The 19,525-nt window shown below is 37.1% G+C and overlaps 1 protein-coding gene across 1 annotated transcript in view; it reads left to right on the top strand.

The window, feature by feature from the left end:
- Nucleotides 1–19,525, top strand: part of TMEM65 (transmembrane protein 65) — a 60,631-nt gene that overhangs the window by 32,282 nt on the left and 8,824 nt on the right. The window contains exons 3-6 of the mRNA XM_006830694.1: nt 6,458–6,525; nt 12,281–12,335; nt 14,491–14,533; nt 16,625–16,730. Coding sequence (XP_006830757.1) covers nt 6,458–6,525; nt 12,281–12,335; nt 14,491–14,533; nt 16,625–16,730 — 272 coding nt within the window. The remainder of the gene's footprint in view (nt 1–6,457; nt 6,526–12,280; nt 12,336–14,490; nt 14,534–16,624; nt 16,731–19,525) is intronic.

Raw genomic sequence — 19,525 nt, 5'->3', positions numbered from 1 at the left:
CGTGACACACAGCCCTCGGGAACACAGTTCTACCGTGACACACAGCCCTCGGGAGCACAGTTCTACCGTGACACACAGCCCTCGGGAACACAGTTTTACTCTGACACACAGCCCTCGGGAACACAGTTCTACTCTGACACACAGCCCTCGGGAACACAGTTCTACTCTGACACACAGCCCTCAGGAACACAGTTCTACTGTGACACACATGGAGTTGCCATGAGTAGAAGTTGCCTCCACGGCAACTTTTTTTTTTAAACGTTTTAATTTAACTTGTTGAAAAATCATATTTTTTCTGTTGGGTCAATAATAAATTTTCATTCATTGGACATCATTTGTCTATGTCTAAATGCTGTGGGTTAATGCGCTGGACTGCAAGGTTTGTTTGAATTGCAAGGTGGGCAATTCTTTACCAGCTGCTGCTCCTCACAAATCCTGTACAGGGTCGCTATGAGTCGGAACTAACTTGACAGCATTTAGCAACAACAGCAACAACATGCATTAAGCAGTCAAGAAATCAAATGACATATTGCATTAGGCAAAACTGCTGCACAAGACCTCTTTGAAGTGTTCAAGAGCAAAGATGTCAGTTTGAGGACTAAGGTGCACCTGGCCCAAGCCATAGTATTTTCTTACACATCTGAGAGTTGGAGAATGAATTAAGAAGACCATAGAAGAATTGATGCATTAAAATTGTGTTGTTGAGGGAGAATATCAAAAGTACCATGGATTACCGAAAGAACAAACAAAGAAGTACAGCCAGAGTGCTCCTTAGAAGCCAGGAAGGCCAGACTTCATCTCTCATACTTTGGACATATTGTCTCTGAAGAAAGACACGATGCTTGGTAAGGTAGAGGGTCAGCGAGAAAGAGGAAGCCTCTCAATAACGTTGACTGGCACCGTGACAGCCACAGTGGGTTCAAGCATAGTAGCAACAGTTGTGAGGTTGGAGCAGGACTAGGCAGTTTTTATTCTGTTGTACATAAGGTTGCTATGAGTCAGTACCAACTTGATAGGACCTAACAACAACAACAACAACAAGAAGCATTAAGCCTGGAGTTCCTGATATGGTGCTCTAGGTTAAGTATTGGACTGGTGAACATCAGGTTGGCAGTTCAAACCCACCATCTGCTCCTTGGCAACCCTATACAGGGTCACTCTGAGTAGGAACCAACTTGATGGCACTTAACATTAGCAACAATTACTAAGCGTATGATGTTCAGAATTATAGTTCAATATGATTATTATAGGAAAAAGAATGCCTTTATTTCACTTACAAACTTTTATTAGGGTTGTGGTGGTGGTGGTTATGTACCGTGGAGTCGGAACCGACTCTTGGCGACCCTCAAAGGGTTTCTGAGGCTATAAGTCTTTACGGGAGCAGAAGACCTCATCTTTTCCCGCGGGACAGCTGGTAGTTTTGAACTGCTGACCTTGAGGTTTGCAGCCCGATTCGTAACCACTATGCTACCAGAGCTCCTTTAGTTTAATTTTAACTTAATGACTTAGCATCGAATTTTAACATATTTTTAACTGATCACTTTTAGAGATACCAGCAAATGAACCCCGGATTTTTGAGTACAGACAGTCCCTGGATTATGAACATTTGATTTATGGAAATTCCTACCTGCCCTGTAATGTTTTGTAAATTTGCTCTCTCTTTGAAATGATTGAACCAATCCCTACTTGCTACAAATCATTCATTGCAATCACCTTTCATACTTACTTTGTACTATTTTTGTGTCAAAGGTGATTGAAAAAATTATTTTGGAAACTTCCCTTCTAAGATATACTTAAGTCGCTTTCTCTTCATTGCAAATGTTTTATTTAGTAAATAATTTTTTTTTTTTTTTAATTCTTTTTTGGTCCTACCAAATTTTGTTTCTGTTTTTGAGAATTGGGGTTGTGTATATGCTTTGGAAGCTATTTATAAAATTTTGAATGTCTATTAGTAAGGCTCTGGTAGTGTAGTGGTTACGAATCAGGCTGCTAACCTCAAGGTCAGCAGTTCAAAACTACCAGCCTTTCTGCGGGAGAAAGATGAAGCTTTCTGCTCCCATAAAGATTTACAGCTTTGGAAACCCTGTGCAGGGTCACTGTAAGTCGGAACCGACTTCATGTTAGTTAAGCAAATTTGTTGCTGTTAAGTTGAGTTGGTTCCCACTCATAGCGATCCTGTATAGGGTTTCTGAGGCTGTAAATCTTTGCAGGAGCAGAAAGCCTCATCTTTTTCCCACAGAGTGACTGGTGGACTTGAAATGCCAACCTTGTGGTTGCTATCGGTGATCATCCTACAGAGCCACCATGCTCCAAGTTAAGCAAATAGCCTTAGGTAGAAAATCAAAGAATTAAAACTTGATCCTTTAATTGAAAGATCTTACAAGGGTTTGGGGGCTTCTAAATGTTTATGGAAAAATGGAATGAAAAGATAATAGAATTTTTCCACAAAAGTTTTGAGGCCTCCTCATATCTAATTAATTGCTATTTGATTTTTATCCTGGCATGGTGCTATACGATCCTCATCGGACTGAGGACTACAAAGTGGGCAATTCAAACTCACCAGCTGCTCCTTGGAAACCCTATACAGGGTCACTGTGAGTTGGAACCAACTCGATGACAGCAACAATAGTTTTTGAAATACTTTTTATCTTGAACATTGTTACTTAATAATTGTCTTAGTTATCAAGTACTATTATAATTGACATAACCTAGAATGGATGACTTTAACAAACAAATTGATTTTCTTACAGGCTAAGAAACTGGAAGTCTGAAATCAGCGTTCTGGCAGTAGGAGAAGGCTTTCTCTCTCTTTCTCAGTGCTCTGGGATGGTCCTTCAACTTCTCCTTCCTGGTTCCTTGGATACTTCTATGTGTCTTGGCATTGATTTCACCCCATTCATGTCTGCTCCCTTGTTTAATGAGGTTCCACCCTCCTGATTCCGGGTGTTGGCCACATTTTCTAGATTCTGGGTGGAGGCCCCTCATCTCTACCTTCCAGCCCACTGGGTTGACAATTTTGTTCCCTGGGCTTTGGGCTGTCCCATTTCTTTAGTCCAGATAGGTAGTGACCCCATGGCCTCAGCCCTGGCAGCCCTCATTCTTCTGCCTTTGGGTATGGCAGGCCTGCCCCGGCAGCTTTGGGTGGCAGCCTTATTCCCATGACCATAGTGGCAAACCCACATTCCAGAACGGAATTGGTGAAGATTCAACTAAAACTTTGGAGGCTGTGTTCCCACCCTTTGATACCAAGGAGGGCCCGCTTTCCATGTTCCTTCTAATGGGTCTTCTGTTCTCCAGACTGTTTTGTGGACGGTCCTTTTATTTTCTTAAAGACAATAATTATAGCTCCTTTGAGTAGAATTCCAAGAGGCAGAGAGCATTCTTCCCTTTTGTTCTTTCTCTGTCCCCTGCAGTCTGAGTTCATGTGCTGGGGTCATTGTTTAGATCTACCAGTAACAGGCTTACAGCTTTAGCAAAAGATTGTGTAGCCTTGGTGAACCTTCTAGGACACATGGCCTTCGTTTGTACAACAGAAGTTTCCAAATCCTTGAGTTTTGTTTTCATTTTAAAGTCCATTTCTTTCCTCTTGCATTTTACTATAAAGTGCAAGGAGACCTCACACAACTCTTCTAAGATCTTGATTAGAAACTCATCAGCTAGAGATCCAAGTTCATCACTTACAAGTTCTACCTTCCACTTAACATTTGAGCATAATTTAGACAGGTTCTTTGCCACTGCATAAAAGTATCACCTTTCCTCCATTGTCCAGTCATGTTTCATCGTGTTCATTTAGAGTCTCACCAGGAACACATTCATCATCTGCATTTCTAGCAACACACTCTTGCTGGTGCCACAAGTATCATCTAAGGAAATAACGACTAAGGATACATGCTACACTAATCCTGTCTCATTAACATAACAAAGACAAACTATACCCATATGGGAATGTAATTACAGGCATAGAGGCTAAAATTTACAACACATACTCATATTTTTGTGCAACGGAATTCAGCCCATAACAAAAAGAAATCTGCAATGACCTAGGATATATGCAAACTCTACAGCCATACTTTATTTTATTGTGCTTTGTAGATAACTGCGTTTTTAAAAATTGAATGTTTGTGGCACCCCTGCATTGAGCAAGTCTGTTGGTACTAGTTGTCTAATAGTGTGTGCTTATTTACTTCGTGTCTCTGTGCCACATTTTGGTCATTCTCACAATATTGTTAACTTTCCATGATGCTATTGCCCACTAACAGACTACCCCAAACCCAAAACACCAAATCCATTGCCATTGAGTTGATTCTGACAGATAGCACCTCTGTAGTAGGTTGTTGTTGCTAAGTGTCATCAAGTTAAATCCGACTCATAGCAACCCTGTATAGGGTTTCCAAGGAGTGACTGGTGAGCTTGAACCACTGACCTTGCAGTTCAACTGACTTTGCAATCCAGCACTGTAACCCACAGCCCCACACAGGACTCCTGACTACAGTGTAGTATAAATGTAGCTTTGATAGGCACTGAGAAACCAAAAATTACGTGTGACGTGCTTTATTGCAATTATCCCTTTATTTGCTTTACTGTGAAGGTCTGGAACAGAACTTTGCAGTATCGCTGAGGCGTACCTGTACTTTATCTTGAGTTTAATCTTTGATGGTAGTTTTGGGTAGAAATGTTTTTCTATTTTTACTGCTTAAATTTAGTCTTTCCTTTTTGGTGTGTTGTTGTTAAGAGCCGTCGAGTTCATTCTGACTCATAGTGACCTAGTGTTCGGTTTCCGAGGAGCAACCAGTGAATTTGAACACCGACCTTTCAGTTCAAACCGACTTTGTGGTTCAGTGCATTTTCCCACAGTGCCACATCAGGACTCCTTACCAAAGTAATATCAAACTTTGATAACTTCTGGATTATATTTTTCTGTGGATTTACCTGCATGAAAAGAAGAAGGGAAAAAGCTCTGATGCTGCTGAGGCAATTGATTTAAAGGATGTTTTTTGGATATAGTATAAAACTCAAGAGTTTATGTTTATTAAAAAAACCTTTCCGTTTCACTTACGTTGATGGTTCCTTGGCAATTTTATGTAGATTCACTAGATGAGTTTTTTAATTATGCCCAGCTTAATAGTATACCTCAGTTCCCTCAATCTGGAATTCTCTTCCTTTCCAGGTTAGTGGTCCTCAACTTAATTGATATTTACCATGGTGTGGCGCTGTGGGTTAATGCGCTGGACTGCAAAGTCATTTGAACCTCAAGGTCGTTTGAACTTCAAGCTCACCAGTCTCTCCCAGGAAACCTTATACAGTGTGGCTATGGGTTGGAAATTGACCCGACAGCACTTAACAACAACAACATGCTAGGCATTCTGCAATGTGTTGAAGATACAAATATGAAAAAATGAGGTTACATGTATAAAAAATGTATAGTTAATAATTTTTCCTAGTTATACATTTAGTGTTATCTCAGGTCATTCATATTCTATACCATAAAGAGGAAGTAAGGCATACCATTGGGTGTTGTTGTTAGGTGCCCTCAAATTAGCTCCTACTCATAATGACCCTCTGCACAACAGAGTGAAACACTGCTTGGTCCTCTGCCATCCTCACGTTTGTTATGTTTGAGCCCATTGCGGCTGCTAATGTGTCAGTCCATTTCATTAGGGGGTCTTCCTCTTTTTGCTGACCCTTCAGTTTACCAAGCATGATGTTTTTCTCCAGGGACTGGCCCCTCCTGATAACATGCTCAAAGTATGAGAGATAAAAATCTGGCAACCCTGGCTTCTAAGGAGCATTCTGGCTGTACTTCTTCCAACACAGATTTGTTTGTTTTTCTGGCAGCCCAAGCCTTTGGTAGGAAGGGGCCAAATTACATATGTTATTTGAATCAGATATGGTGTGTTTACTATTTTAGAAAGCATTTATGGATAGTGATCTTAGGAAGGGGAAAAGATGGCACATAGATGAGATTATCACAGTTACCTAATATTTGTTAAAAACATGAGTTAGTGAGTAAAAGTAATGAAGTAACTTCCCTGAAATTTGATTCAAGGATATTTCATTTTTTTTCTGATACTGGTAACAATTTTATATCACCGGTCTTTAGGCACAAGAGAAAAACAGGTTGTTGCCAGTAGCAAATAAGTAGGTAAAATGTGGTATTTATCTGTATTTACTATTTGTTCTACCATTAAATATGTATTTGTGTGTGTGTGCATTTCCAGTAAGAAAACACAAGTAATTTTGCATGTTGAATGTTCTCCCTACCCCCAGTGTAGCTTCTCACAAGTAGCTAAACTCACAGCACTGGCAGGATCTTTTGGCTATGGGGAATGAGAAACCAATCCCATAGATTACCAAGCCTATTTAAGATAATTTATTCATATGGGGTTTGTTTTTATTGTTGTTACTATAAAGTTGTAGAAGTCTTAAAATATATTTTTCTGTTTTTGATGTTTTTCAGTATTCATCCACAATGCGATACCTTTCGTAGGGTTTGGCTTTTTGGATAATGCAATTATGATTGTTGCAGTAAGTTTCTTTTTTTCACTTATATCCTGAGTTAATAAAGACATTAAGGTGGTCAAAAATTTCCTAAGAATTTTCATATTGTAGCTATGAAGTTTTAATGAACATCATAATGAACAAAGCTAATTTTTTTGTATTTCATATTAATTAGGCTCTAGCAGATTTTAAGGTATTATATGTATTAATCACTAAGGCTTTTGGTAAGCATATTTATTGGGTTTATATTATCTTATCCTAGTTTTAACATTCTTTAAAGAAAAAAAGTCTATAACAATTTTCAGATATTCTTTAATTTTGTATAGGTAGTTCATGCCACATGTATAGATTTAAAATACCTCTTTGATTATTTATTTTTTCAATTTTCCTATGCAAAGATGTTTTAAAGGGGCGTTTCCTTGCACAGTCTAGTCTTCAGCCTAACCTGTTAACCCAAAGGTGTTTTAAGTTTCATTCACAGCGCTGTGTGTCCTATGGTAGTGCCATGGCTGTATTAATGTAAGATACTCTATAAGAGAGTTTTCAGTTTACTGTCATGAACTTACTTTTCTTACTGTTATATAGTACTTTTTGTTAACAGATGCCAATATTGGGTCCAGATTTTAAAGTCAGAAATAGGTCCATGATTAAAATGCAGGTCTCTTTAAACTGCCCAGTATTCTATCTACCTCTCTCTGATTTTGTCCAAATTGAATGGGTTGATAATAATCCAGTTAATAAAGCAATGATTAACTTTCAGTACATCTTTTAAAAATACTTCATGTGAAGTTTTTCCTTCCAGATATTATCAATGAATGGATTGAAGGCCTATTACTTATATCAGAAGAAAATACTTAGCAATGACTTATTTCTGGAAACTAAGATAGAATTTCTCTCAGGTAGAGTTTTTATTTATACTCATTTGAGAAAAAGCAAAGTATTTTATAACTCGAAACTTTCCGAGTTAGATTTTTGTCAGTACTAAGCTTTAAAAATCCTACAAAGGCTAGCTATAGTATAGAAGACTGCTTGGTTTAAAAAAAAAAAAAAAAAAAGAATTATATTATTATAGCTATGTTAGGGTCACTGAATATTAGAGAAATTCATAGAAAAGAGAAGTTTGTGGGTTTTTTGGCACTTTGTGGGGAGTCATAGTACTTAGATGGATTTAAGTAGATGATTTGGTTTCAAAATAGGAATAGAAAAAAAGTAATTCATATTGATAAATAAAAAATTTGCTTTAAAATAATAAAAATTGACTAGGAGAGGAAGCTGAGCGGGAGGTGCAAGAGAGAAAGACGGGTGGGTTGTCGGCTGGTCTGGTGCAGTTGTTTTGAGTTTGGGTGGACAACTGTCAATCACTGCTGGAAGATGGTGACAAGGTGGGTATGGTTCTCTCTTGTTCCTTTTGTCCTCCCTGTGGCCAGCCTCCACCCTTGCTTCCCTCTGCTCTCTTCCCTCTGGGGTTGGACACCAGGTGCTGGGCATACCACATCCTACGCCCTCCACCACGTGTCTAGGGGCTCGTGACTTTTGCTTCATTAGATCTCTTTTTAACAATTGTCTGTTTTGGGGGGAGATATCAGTTATGCTCATACAGCCCAGCCACATCTGAGTCTCCTGTGGCCACAGATGAAATGAGTATCCCTAATAGATCATTTCAAAATGCTAGATTTTTGACTGGTTGTAATATTTCCTAATATATACGAAGTATTCATATCATGTAATTCATGTATCTGGATATGATTAACTTATTCAACTTTTTAGAAGCACACTAACTTATCTAGAACTGTTAAGATCTGAGTTAGCTACATCATTTAGTCAGTGTAAATAAAATCTTACAATAAAAGCTCCAATATCATTAATACAAGTATTAATTTAATACTTGTTTTTAAGTCTTGATGTATTCTTCAATAGATTGTCTCAGTTAAAGCATCTCTGTGGCGGAAAGTTTTTGTATTTTACATGATTTCACTTAACATGTTATGCTCTCCTTATTGACAATCAATAGACAACTGAAGTGTCTTTAATGCTTCATTTGGACAGACCAAATGCTGGGACACTGTTCTTGCTCTAGGGAGGTTTTGAGATGGTGCATTTTGCATAGAGAGGGGACCACGTAGCCTCTTAGATCCTGAAGAAGGCCTTTACAGAGTGGGCTAATCATGCCTTGGAAATAAAACTCACAAGTATTGATGTTTAAATAAAGATGCCAAAACCAAATAGATAGGAATAAAACTCACCCCCCCCACACACACACAGATTGTAAAGTGTTGTCACTATTTTGCATGATCCATGCTTGTCACATCATTAGTGTAACTGAGAATGACAGGCCCAAAATAGTCGACTCCAAATTAGTAACACTTGTGATTCTAGTCCACATTGAAATGCAGTGTGAAGGGCCTTCCACCAGTTTCTACTTACATAATACTGAAGTAAATACTGGAAACCACTGACTTCGATATCTTATTAAGAGTAATGTTGTTAAGTGCCGTGGACTCTTTTCCATTAAGAGTAAGGCTGTTGTTGTTAAGTGCTATTGAGTTGGTTCCGACTCATGGAGACTCTGTATAGGATTTCTGAGGAGTGTCTGGTGAGTTTGAACTGTCAGTCTTATAATTCACGCTGACCTTTCAGTCCAATGCATTATCCTGCACATTGTCCACACCAGGACTCCATTAAGAGTAATAGGTGTGGCAAAAATATTGTCCTTTGATGATTGCAGTTTAGTTCAGAGCAGTGGAATTGTCCAGAAAAGCTTTGTCATAGACTGCTGAGACTAAAATACATAAACAGTATGCCTGTAGTACGACGCCGTAGGAGCAGCACTGAAATGTGAACCACAGGGTCGGCAGTTCAACCCCACCAGCTGCTTCTTGGAAACCCTATACAGGGTCCCTATGGGTTGGAACTGACTCCACAGCACTTAACAACAGCAGAAACAGTGTTTCTGTAGGATGGGCACTGGACTGCAAACCACAAGGTCAGTGGTTCGAGCCTCCTAGCTGCTCCATGGGGGGACGATGAGGCTTTCTGCTCCTGCAAAGACTCACAGCCTTGGAAACCCTGTACAGGGTGGTTATGAGTTGGAATCGACGTCATGGCTTCACCACCACTCCAGAATATATAAACAGGAAAGAGATGATTATTGTTATCACAAGAGTGCTTTTCACTTTTTGTTTTGTTTTTTTGGTATGTGTGTGGGGTAAATACAGAGATAACAAAACATTTGTCATATCAACACTTTGTATCTTTTAAAAGTACTGATTACTTCCTAACCGTACACAGGACTGTTATGACTTTAGAAGACAGTAAGTTAAGGAGATACTTGATTCCTTTGTATCATGTCATAGGGATTTGATGTGTATTTTCCTCTTCCCTGTTAAGTGTAATCTTCGGGCTGCTACTCTAGTTATAGTCACAAAACCAAATTCCTACAGAACTTCTTACAATAGAGTTGACCTCTATTTTTAGTTGCTGTTAGTACTAAGTTTTGGTTTCATAACCTGATTTTTTTAAATTTATGTTTTATTTTTGAAGTGCTGTTTTATTATTGAATTGCTTCTTCAAACTTAGATGTCAGTTTTATTATTATTATTATTTTTTTTTTTTCCTTAAGTTTAATTGGGACAGAACTTTGAAATGACTAATTGTGTTAAGGTGCTGCGCTGTGCTACAAATAAATTTAATACTAAGACAACTAGTATTTGATTGATTTCTAACTTCTACCTCATCTTTTAACATAAAATCTGATGTAGCTGAGGGAGACTAAGAGTTAGATAGTCTGTTAACCTCAAGCTGTCTTTGACTTTAGATAAGGCTTTTCTTGCCATTAAGATTTTCAAGCTTCTTCATTTCAGCCAAATGATTAGGCACTTAAATGCTTTTTTACATGTAGGTGCTACAAATAGATTCTTCTTGGGCCCCTCCATTCAGGAGACTGTGTTTACTGTATGTGTGGACTGCCGCTGTCACGTATCTCTCTTCTCTATAACTTCTTTTCTCTATAAGTCCTTTTGGATCCACATATAAAATATGCATCTTTGTTCTTTACTGTTGTGCCCATTTTTCTCTTTGCCTTTTCCCTCTTCCGAAATCTGTTTCTTTGGATAGTTTCACACCCTTGTAATTTTCAGTGCCTGGTAGACTTCTGTGCATCCAGCTGTTTGGTCTGTGATGGTGGGTGGTGGTGGTATACCACCGAGTTGGTTCCGACTCATAGCGACCCTGTATTGGGTTTGATCTATATTCAACAAAAATTATATCATAGCCAACCAAGAATTCTATACCCAACAAAATTGTCCATCAAGTGGATGGAAAAATTAGGGCATTTTCAGATAAATAGAAATTAAAACAATTTGTAAAAAAGTGGACTAACCTTTCAAAAAATACTAGAGGGCATTCTTTGGACAGAGAACCCACAATAGCAGACAACCACCTGAGACTAACGTATGTGACATTCTATGTAGATTGAAGCCAGATATGGGAGAGTTCAAAGAAAAACAGGCCTACGAGACTGAAAATAGAGAGCCAGTGATACAGTTGCAACAGCAATAATAACAATAAACCATAAAGTAAAAAGTTATACAGCACTTTTAAATGAAAAACAAATCAATGCGATTTCAAGAAAAAAATTAAATAAAAATGAACCTAATTCGTAACCCTAAAAACTAAACTAAGTTTCCTTGTTCCTAACTCTAGCCCAACACTTAACTCTTAGCACTAACCTTAGTCCTAACCGTAACACTAAATGAAGTTCTAGAGTAGACCGAGACCTGCTCCTAACCCTGACCCTTCCTCCTCCCTACACCTGCTTTATAATTTTATGAAAACAAATTATGAGAGGTAAAATGAGAAATCCTCGGGGAGAGAACGTTGATTAAAAACAATCAGCTGCCTCTTCAGTTTTATAAAGAATTGATGGATAAGATATTTCTGAATACTAGATGGGGTATTTATTGTGTTCTCTCTACATATTTCATTTGCAATTTTTAGAAGTTTTAAGCAAAAGTATTCAGAAGGGCTCTTGAAAGTTCAGTCCTCTTATGGCAGCATTGCCCAAGAACTAGAACTGGATTAGACACAATAGACCTTCAAGTGTCATGTTTATTATGCTTAAGACCCATAAGACTGGAATAGCACAGCCTCTACCTCAGTCCTATCACCTCTTCTTCAGAAGGGTTTTGATATAGATGTGGAGGGGCTGAAACGATCTCAATTAATAAATAAATTCAGTGGAAATACAATGTATAGTCATTTTGACTCTAAATTTGTTGTGCTAAATGCTGTTGTTGCTTGTAAATAATGTATGTATCCTCATGACTTAATCAAGAATTTAGTAGTCTAAGAATAAGAAGCCTGTGGTTTTGGGGACCCCTAGCAGTTGGCTTCGCCAATCTTTTCAAAAATTTAATAATGTAAATAGCATAAACATATCATTCATAATTCAAAATTATATTTACTGATCTCTATGTTTAAGAGCTTTAAAATCTCTTTTCTCTGGTAGAAAAATATAAATTCTAGATTCTTAATTGCTGTGTATGTTGTTATTTTTATTTTTATGAAAGTCTGATTTTAATGACTAAAATAATATTGATGACATTTTTGCCTGAATGCAAATATTCAAAAATTAAGTGAATTACTATGTTTGTATCTACATATTACATACACATAATTTTACTGCAATAACCATGGTTTAACTTTTGTTTTTGCTAATGGTTTGTTACTCTTTTGTACTTTAGCTTTAACTTTTAAGATTTATTTCTTTATATTCATTTTTCAGGGAACCCAAATTGAGATGTCTATTGGAATTATTTTGGGAATTTCAACTATGGCAGGTATTTAATAGTATAACGGTAACATTTTGTTCTATTGACTGAATATTTTTAACATAATATTCCAATAGATGTGTTTTAGAAGAGAATACTTTCTTGAATTGGTTTACTCATTGAGATTTCCATTAGCTTATTCCCTTAATACTATTCTTCCTCCAAAGATAAAGTGTTTGCAGACTTTATCTTTGTTAATGGTAAACAGTACTCTGCTACATTGACTATGCTAAAACAACTTTTTCTCTTAGTTCAGTATGTCACCCTCAAAACCTTTCTACTCTGTGTCTCTGTTAAATCATTTATCTTCTAGTTTGGTAGAAAAATTTAAAAGGTAATAAAAGATTGAAAATTTAATTTGGTTTCTTCTCCTTCTTTCTCCTTCACTGCTAATTGACCCCCGCCCCCCAATTTTTATTTTATCTGTCAGAAAGCTAAAATCATTCTAGTTTTTGTTATTTGCCTGACTCTGTCCTCTTTTGGATCCCTGATTGCTCAGTGGGCTAAGCGTTGGATTGCTAATGCTTAACCCATTGGTCGATGAGTCAAACTCACCAGCTGCCCCATGGAAGAATGATGAGGCTGTCTGCTCCCATAAAGATTTACAATCTTTGAAACCCTGTGGAGCAGTTCTACCCTGTCCTGTTGTTGTTGTCAAGTACTGTCAAGTTAGTTCTGACTCATAGCAACCCCATATAGGGTTTCTGAGGCTGTAAATCTATCGTTATGGGAACCACAGCTTCATCTTTCTCCCAAGGAGCTACTGATGGGCTAGAACCACTGACCTTGTGGTTTGCACTTCAGTGATTATTCTCTGGAACCACTGTGTCCCCCGTCCCATACTCTGCCCTATAGGGTTGCTATAGTCAACATTGACTTGATAGCAGTGGGGTTTGTCCTTTTTAAAAGATGAGGCTTTAGGCTGTCCTTTCAAGCCTCACTTTTTTTAACCTGGGATAGTGTTGCCTGCATTTACTAGTGCGGAAATTGAAGTACTGCATGCGTATGGAGTCCTGGTGTCCTGGTGTTGCTAACCATAAGGTTGGTGGTTCAAACTCACCAGCTGCTCCTTGGAAACCCTCTACAGGGTCTCAGTGAGGAGGAATCAATAAGAAGGCACTTAACAACAGCAGTACTTGATATTTACTAGAAACTCATTTTATCAGTGCCCTCTCACAAAAAAAAAAAAGAATTGAAAATATATGGGTGTGTGTGTAATTGTGTTTTCACTTCAGTAAAAGTTTATACAGTAAATTAGGTTCCCACTTGACAGTTTCTATGCCAGTTGTTCAGTAGTACTGGTGGACAGTAGCTGCCACAATGGGCTCATACGTGGCAACAGTTTTGAGGATGGCCCAGAACCAGGCAGCGTTTGATTGTGTTGTACATACGATCGCTCTGAGTCGGCAATGACTCGACAGGACCTAACAGCAACAACAATTACACAAGGTTTCCAGTGACATTAATTACATTTTTCTCAATTAATTCTTATTAATTACATTCTGGTGGTTTCACTATTCTTGAGGAAGGTGAAATTTGAGAATGGTTCTGTGCTTATTTTATAGGAAGCATGAAGTTAGGTGAATTGATGAAAGAAGCCTCATTTTTTTTCTTGTCTTTCTCAAATTTCTGTACATTTGACTGTACTCTATAACAAATATTCAACTTTCTTTAAACAAATGTTATCTGAAAGATGAAAGAAAAAATGTAATATAGGTTTTTCAGTATTTAAACCCACAACAGAAAAAAAAACTACTGCTTAATGGAAGTAGAATACTACGTTCTTGTTGTTATGTGTCGTCGAGTCGGTCCCTGTATAGGGTTTCGGAGGCTTTACATCTTTGAGGGAGCAGAAAGCCTCATCTTTCTCCCGTGGAGCAGTTAGTGGGCTTGAACAATGGACTTTGTTCGCATTCCAGTGATTATTGTATGGAGTCACTGTAAATAGAATATTCTATAAATAGAATACTATAATCTCAGAATGATTATGTTTATTTCAAAAGGTTGAGAGTCAGAGCTATTGAATGAGTTCCTTTGGATAGTGTTAGAGTTTGAGATATGTGGTAACTCTTCCTGACTAGTGTTTCACTGACCACACATGATGTATTTAAATGATTTTCTCATGTTTATGTAACAGCTCACCTGTCATTTTTCAACCTTTTAGCTGCTGCTTTGGGAAATCTTGTGTCAGATTTAGCAGGACTTGGGTAGGTTTATTCATTTATTCATTTGTGTATGTGTGTATTCTCTTTCTCCTCTAATTTAGAAGCATGACAGAAAAAGGAATTTGTTTTCCTTTTTGTTTTTTAGAATGAACAATTTAAATTTAATAATCTAAATCAGTGGTACTATATCTATGTTGTGCTTCAGAATTGCCGAGGGAGCTCATGAAAACAGATGTCTACATTGTGCCCTAACCATGCAGATTTGGCTTCTTTGGGTATAGAGCCCTGACATTGATGTTTAATGATCTTTATAAGCAATTTTGATATGTGCACTTACTCCTTAAAACGGTCATAGTTTTTAAAAAAAAAAAAAATCCAATCTGTGCAAAAACTGAGTTTTCCTGTACTGAGGAAGTAATAGGTATTTTGTGATCCTCCTCAAAAATAAGATAGGGTTTAAACAGGAACCCCAGCATCATACCACTTCACTCCTCACCCACTAAAGCACAAGGATAAGGAATATGGCTGAAGTTTAAGGATGCTGATGGGATGTGTTTTCTAGAATGGAACTTTCTAAGGGAATAGTGACCAAAGTGTATGCAATGTGGTCCTTTGTTGCATTCCAAGGGTCGGAATGGTGAGACAAACTGAGGATGTCTGTATAAGCCCAGCCTTTTCTCTTTCTCATCCTCTTTTCCAAGTGTCAGATGACCTGGGGTTGCTTCCTGAGTTTGGGGACAGCCTAGGTGTATAAATTAAACTCAGGTGGCACTGATTAGGTATTGTGCTCTGTCATTGGCTTTGTTTATTTTTTGGCTCAGTAGAGTGGCAAATTTTGAGATTTAAGTTTAGACTTGGCAGGAAGAGTCTTCTTAGCTCTGTGACCTAGGTAGGCTTTTATGATTAGCTCTTGTGATCTGCCTCTCTAGCTTAGTCTCTGCACCAGAGTTGGCAGCCTGAACTACCCTTAAAAATAAAGTAAATTTCATGCTTTGGGCCAAGGTAGACATTTTACATTCTAGCAGTTAGTGGCATAAACTATCAGGATTAAACATTCCACTTTCTAGTTTGCAACATTAAAGGTTAATAATGATAATATTATAGCTACTGTGAGCACTTAGTGATATAGTCAATAGAACCAAATGGTCTAATAGATTTTTAAACCATTTGTTTTTAGATTCCATCATCAGTCAATTATTGTTTGTTAGAGATGGAGATTTTGTTGGGAGTTTGGATGTTTAAGAACTGCTTCTCCGCTGCCTTTTTTATATCATATTTTATTCATTCTTAGATGAAAATTTTTTGTAATTCAGCATATCTTATAATTGATGGTATGCATACTTGATTTGCCAATTTAAAAAAATATTTCAGAAAATAAGATTATGTTCAATAAGTAAAGTTGACTTAGAGTTGATAAAATACTTGGCGTAGCTCTGAAAATTCTAGGCTGTTTTTCTTAGTATACTAGTCTACTGAATTTTTGAAACTTTTACCTTATGATGCCAATTAGGAATTTATATCATACGTTAAAGTTCTGTACTTTGAATTTGGAGTAAGTGCAGAAATTGTAAATGTTAATAAATTATTTTTATATCCCTCAAGCCCATTTGTATTTAGTAATAGTAGAGAACAATCACTCAAAGTCAATGCATAATCAACCTATGTATTAAATATAGTCATATAAAATATTTTAAGAATTATATATTAAAAACTGAAAGTTTTTAAAATGTTTTCTTGATTAAATTAGCTAATGTAATGGTTTGACTGTTAATGTGTTCCACCCCCTCTCCAACCCCAGGATTTTTGTTAATTTGACCTAATGTTTCTATTTCGTTAGTTTTTTTCTTTATTATTATTTTCTTGTACTTTCTCCATTATTCTTTTTCGAGCTTTGAGTTGAGAATTTAATTGTTTGATTTTAATTGGTAAATGATGTTAAAGCTATGCTTTTGTTGATCACTGTTTTAAATATATCTTATTCTTCTGGAAAAAAAAATAAAGACAATTTCTAGAATGCCAATTGTAGGTGTAAAATTATCTTGCTTCTATTTGTAGTCATTAATTTTTTACTACCTATGACCATTTTTATGCTCATTTAAAAACGTATAATTTGCCTTCTTGGCTTGTTTTAAGACTCGCAGGCTATGTTGAAGCTTTAGCTTCCCGGTTAGGACTGTCAATTCCTGACCTCACACCAAAGCAAGTGGATATGTGGCAAACACGTGTTAGTGCACATTTGGTAAGTACTTTGTAAAGTTCATGACAATGAGTCTGGTTTGCTAGAGCAAGACACTGTATCATTCAATCTCTTGATAAATCTGAAGCAAAAAATGAGTTGAGCAAAGTTTTTAACAAAAATTGTCAAGACTTTGGCAGTTATCAGAAGAAAATAATGTTTTTATTGACTTCTTATTTTTTTGTAGATGTACTTGATTTTTAAAAAATTCCTTGTACAATTCAGTTAATGTTAAAGAGTTTTTACTGTGTGAAGTGACTGAAGGGTATAAAATGAATAGTTAATTATATTTATCCTAAGATAACTTGTTTAGATACAGAAGCAGACTTGTAAACATGCTAATTTAGTGTGTCATTTGCTTTAGTAGAAATGTACACAGATACAGAAGTAACCCAAGTAAAAGAATTTTACACTTTGTGGGGAGAAAGTTCTTTTTGGTGGGGAGATTTCTTGACAATTATTGGATCTGTGCCCATTTTTGAATTATTGATGATTCATTTGCCAACTGAACAAGAGTATTTTAGGTATGTGGACTACGAAGTACAAGGGCATGGCAGAAACGGGATGTGTTGATAAAATGATAAGAAATTAGACATTACTTGAACTGAACTCACCTCTGTGACTCAATTTGCATCCAAGTCATAGATACATATATAGAGAGGACAACGCTAATGAGGTCCACACACCACAGAATGGTCAACCATTTGAGATCAAAAGGGCAGCGTTTACCTAATGACAGAATTCAGAAAGGTGGGAAAAGAAGAAGGAATACAAACAAAACATAGGGAGGAAATTGGATACGTGTTGTTACAATGAGGGGATTGCAGTTGAGATGAAATGAAGTGTGTGATTTGTTGCATGTAAAACTGATGATCTGCTTTGTAAACCTTTATTCAAGTCACAATAATTTTTTTTTTAATAAAAAGAAATAAATTCGATGTTGTTAGATGCTGTGGAGTCAGTTTGTACTTAGAGCAACCCCATGCACAATAGAATGAAACACCTCTAGGTCCTGTACCATCCTCACACTTGTTATGGTTGAGTCCTTTGTTGCTGCCAGTGTCAACCCATCTTTTTGGAGGTCTTCCTGTTTTTCATTGACCTTCCGCTTTACCAAGTATGATGTCTTTCTATAGGGATGGATCCTTCCTGACAACATGTCCAAAGTACAAGAGATAAAGCCTTGCAATCTTTGCTTCTAAGGAGCATTCTGATGGTACTTCTTTCAAGATTTGTTTGTATTTCTGGCAGTCCCTGGTACTTCCAATATTCTTCACCAATGCCATAACTAAAATGCATTGATTTTTTATGGTCTTATTTATTATCCTTATGTATTATCCAACTTTCACATGCATATCAAGCAACTGAAAATACTGTGGCTTGGTTCAGGCACACTTTAGTCTCCTCAAACTGACATCTTTGTTCTTGAACACGTTGAAGAAATCTTTTGCAGCAGATTTGTCTAATATGTCATTTGATTTCTTGACTGCTGCTTCCATGAATGTTGATGGTGGATCCAAGGAAAATGAAGTCTTTGAAAACTTCAGTTATGTCTCCCTTTGTCATGATGTTATTTATTTGTCCAGTTGTAAGGATTTTTGTTTCTTTACGTTGAGGTGCAGTTCATTGAAGGCTGTGATTTATAATCTTTATCAGTAAGTATTTCAAGTTTTCTTTGCTTCCAAGGTATTGTCATCTGCATATCACAGGTTGCTAATGAGTCTGCAACTAATCCCTGATACCACATTCTTCTTTATTTAACCCAGTTTCTCAGATTATTTGCTCAGCATACATATTGAATAAGTATGGTGTAAGGATACAATTCTGGTGCACACTTTTCCTGATTTTAAACCATTCAGCATCCCCTTGTTCTATTAGAATGACTGCCTCTTGGTCTATGTACAGGTTCCTCATGAGCACAATTAAATATTCTGCAATATCTGTTCTTCACAATGTTATCCATGATTTGCTGTGATCCACACAGTCATATGCTTTTGCATAATCAATTAAGTACAAGTAAACATCTTTGTGGTGTTCTCTGTTTTCAGCCAAGATCCATTTGTTGTTAACAGTGATATTCCTAGTTCCACATCCTCTTGTGAATCTGGCTTGGATTTCTGGTAGTTCCCCGTTGATGTACTACCGTAGCAGATGTTGAATTACCTTCAGCACAGTTTACTTGCACGTTATATTAATACTATTGTTTGATGAGTTTTGCATTTCGTTGGTCACCTTTGGAGTGGGCATACATAAGGATGTCTTGCGGTCAGTTGACCCAGGTAGACTTCCAAATTTCTTGGCATACACGAGGGAGTGCCTCCAGTTAGTTGAAACGTTTCAATTTATCTTCTGTTCACTCCTGGAGCTTTGTTTTTAGCCAGTGCCTTCAGTGCCCCGTGAACTTCTTCCTTCAGTACCATCAGTTTTTTTTGTTTTTTTTTTTAAGATTTTTATTGTGGATTGAATGAAAGTTTACAGGGCAGGTCATCAGTTTTACATTCAACAATCATACACCTTGTTTCATTACAAAGATTGTAATACCCTCCATGTACCATCAGTTAATAGTATTTCTCTCTATTCTTTTTAGCTTTTTTAAAAAACAAAAAACACAACACTCAGGCATATATAATAATTTATACCACCAACGGGCACATTCTGCAAGTCAGACTCCTGGCCACCAGTTTTCAGTCTCTCTCTTCTCATGAATCTAGAGCCCTCAGCTGCTCCCTCTCTCCATGTCCCCATCTCTGCCTCCGTCTCTGGTGTCGCTACTTCTCTGGATAAGGTCCCACATTCTG

The sequence above is a fragment of the Chrysochloris asiatica genome, unplaced genomic scaffold (assembly GCF_000296735.1).
Source record: "Chrysochloris asiatica unplaced genomic scaffold, ChrAsi1.0 scaffold00001, whole genome shotgun sequence".
Taxonomy (NCBI): Eukaryota; Metazoa; Chordata; class Mammalia; order Afrosoricida; family Chrysochloridae; genus Chrysochloris; species Chrysochloris asiatica.
This window is presented reverse-complemented; position numbering and strand designations above follow the sequence as displayed.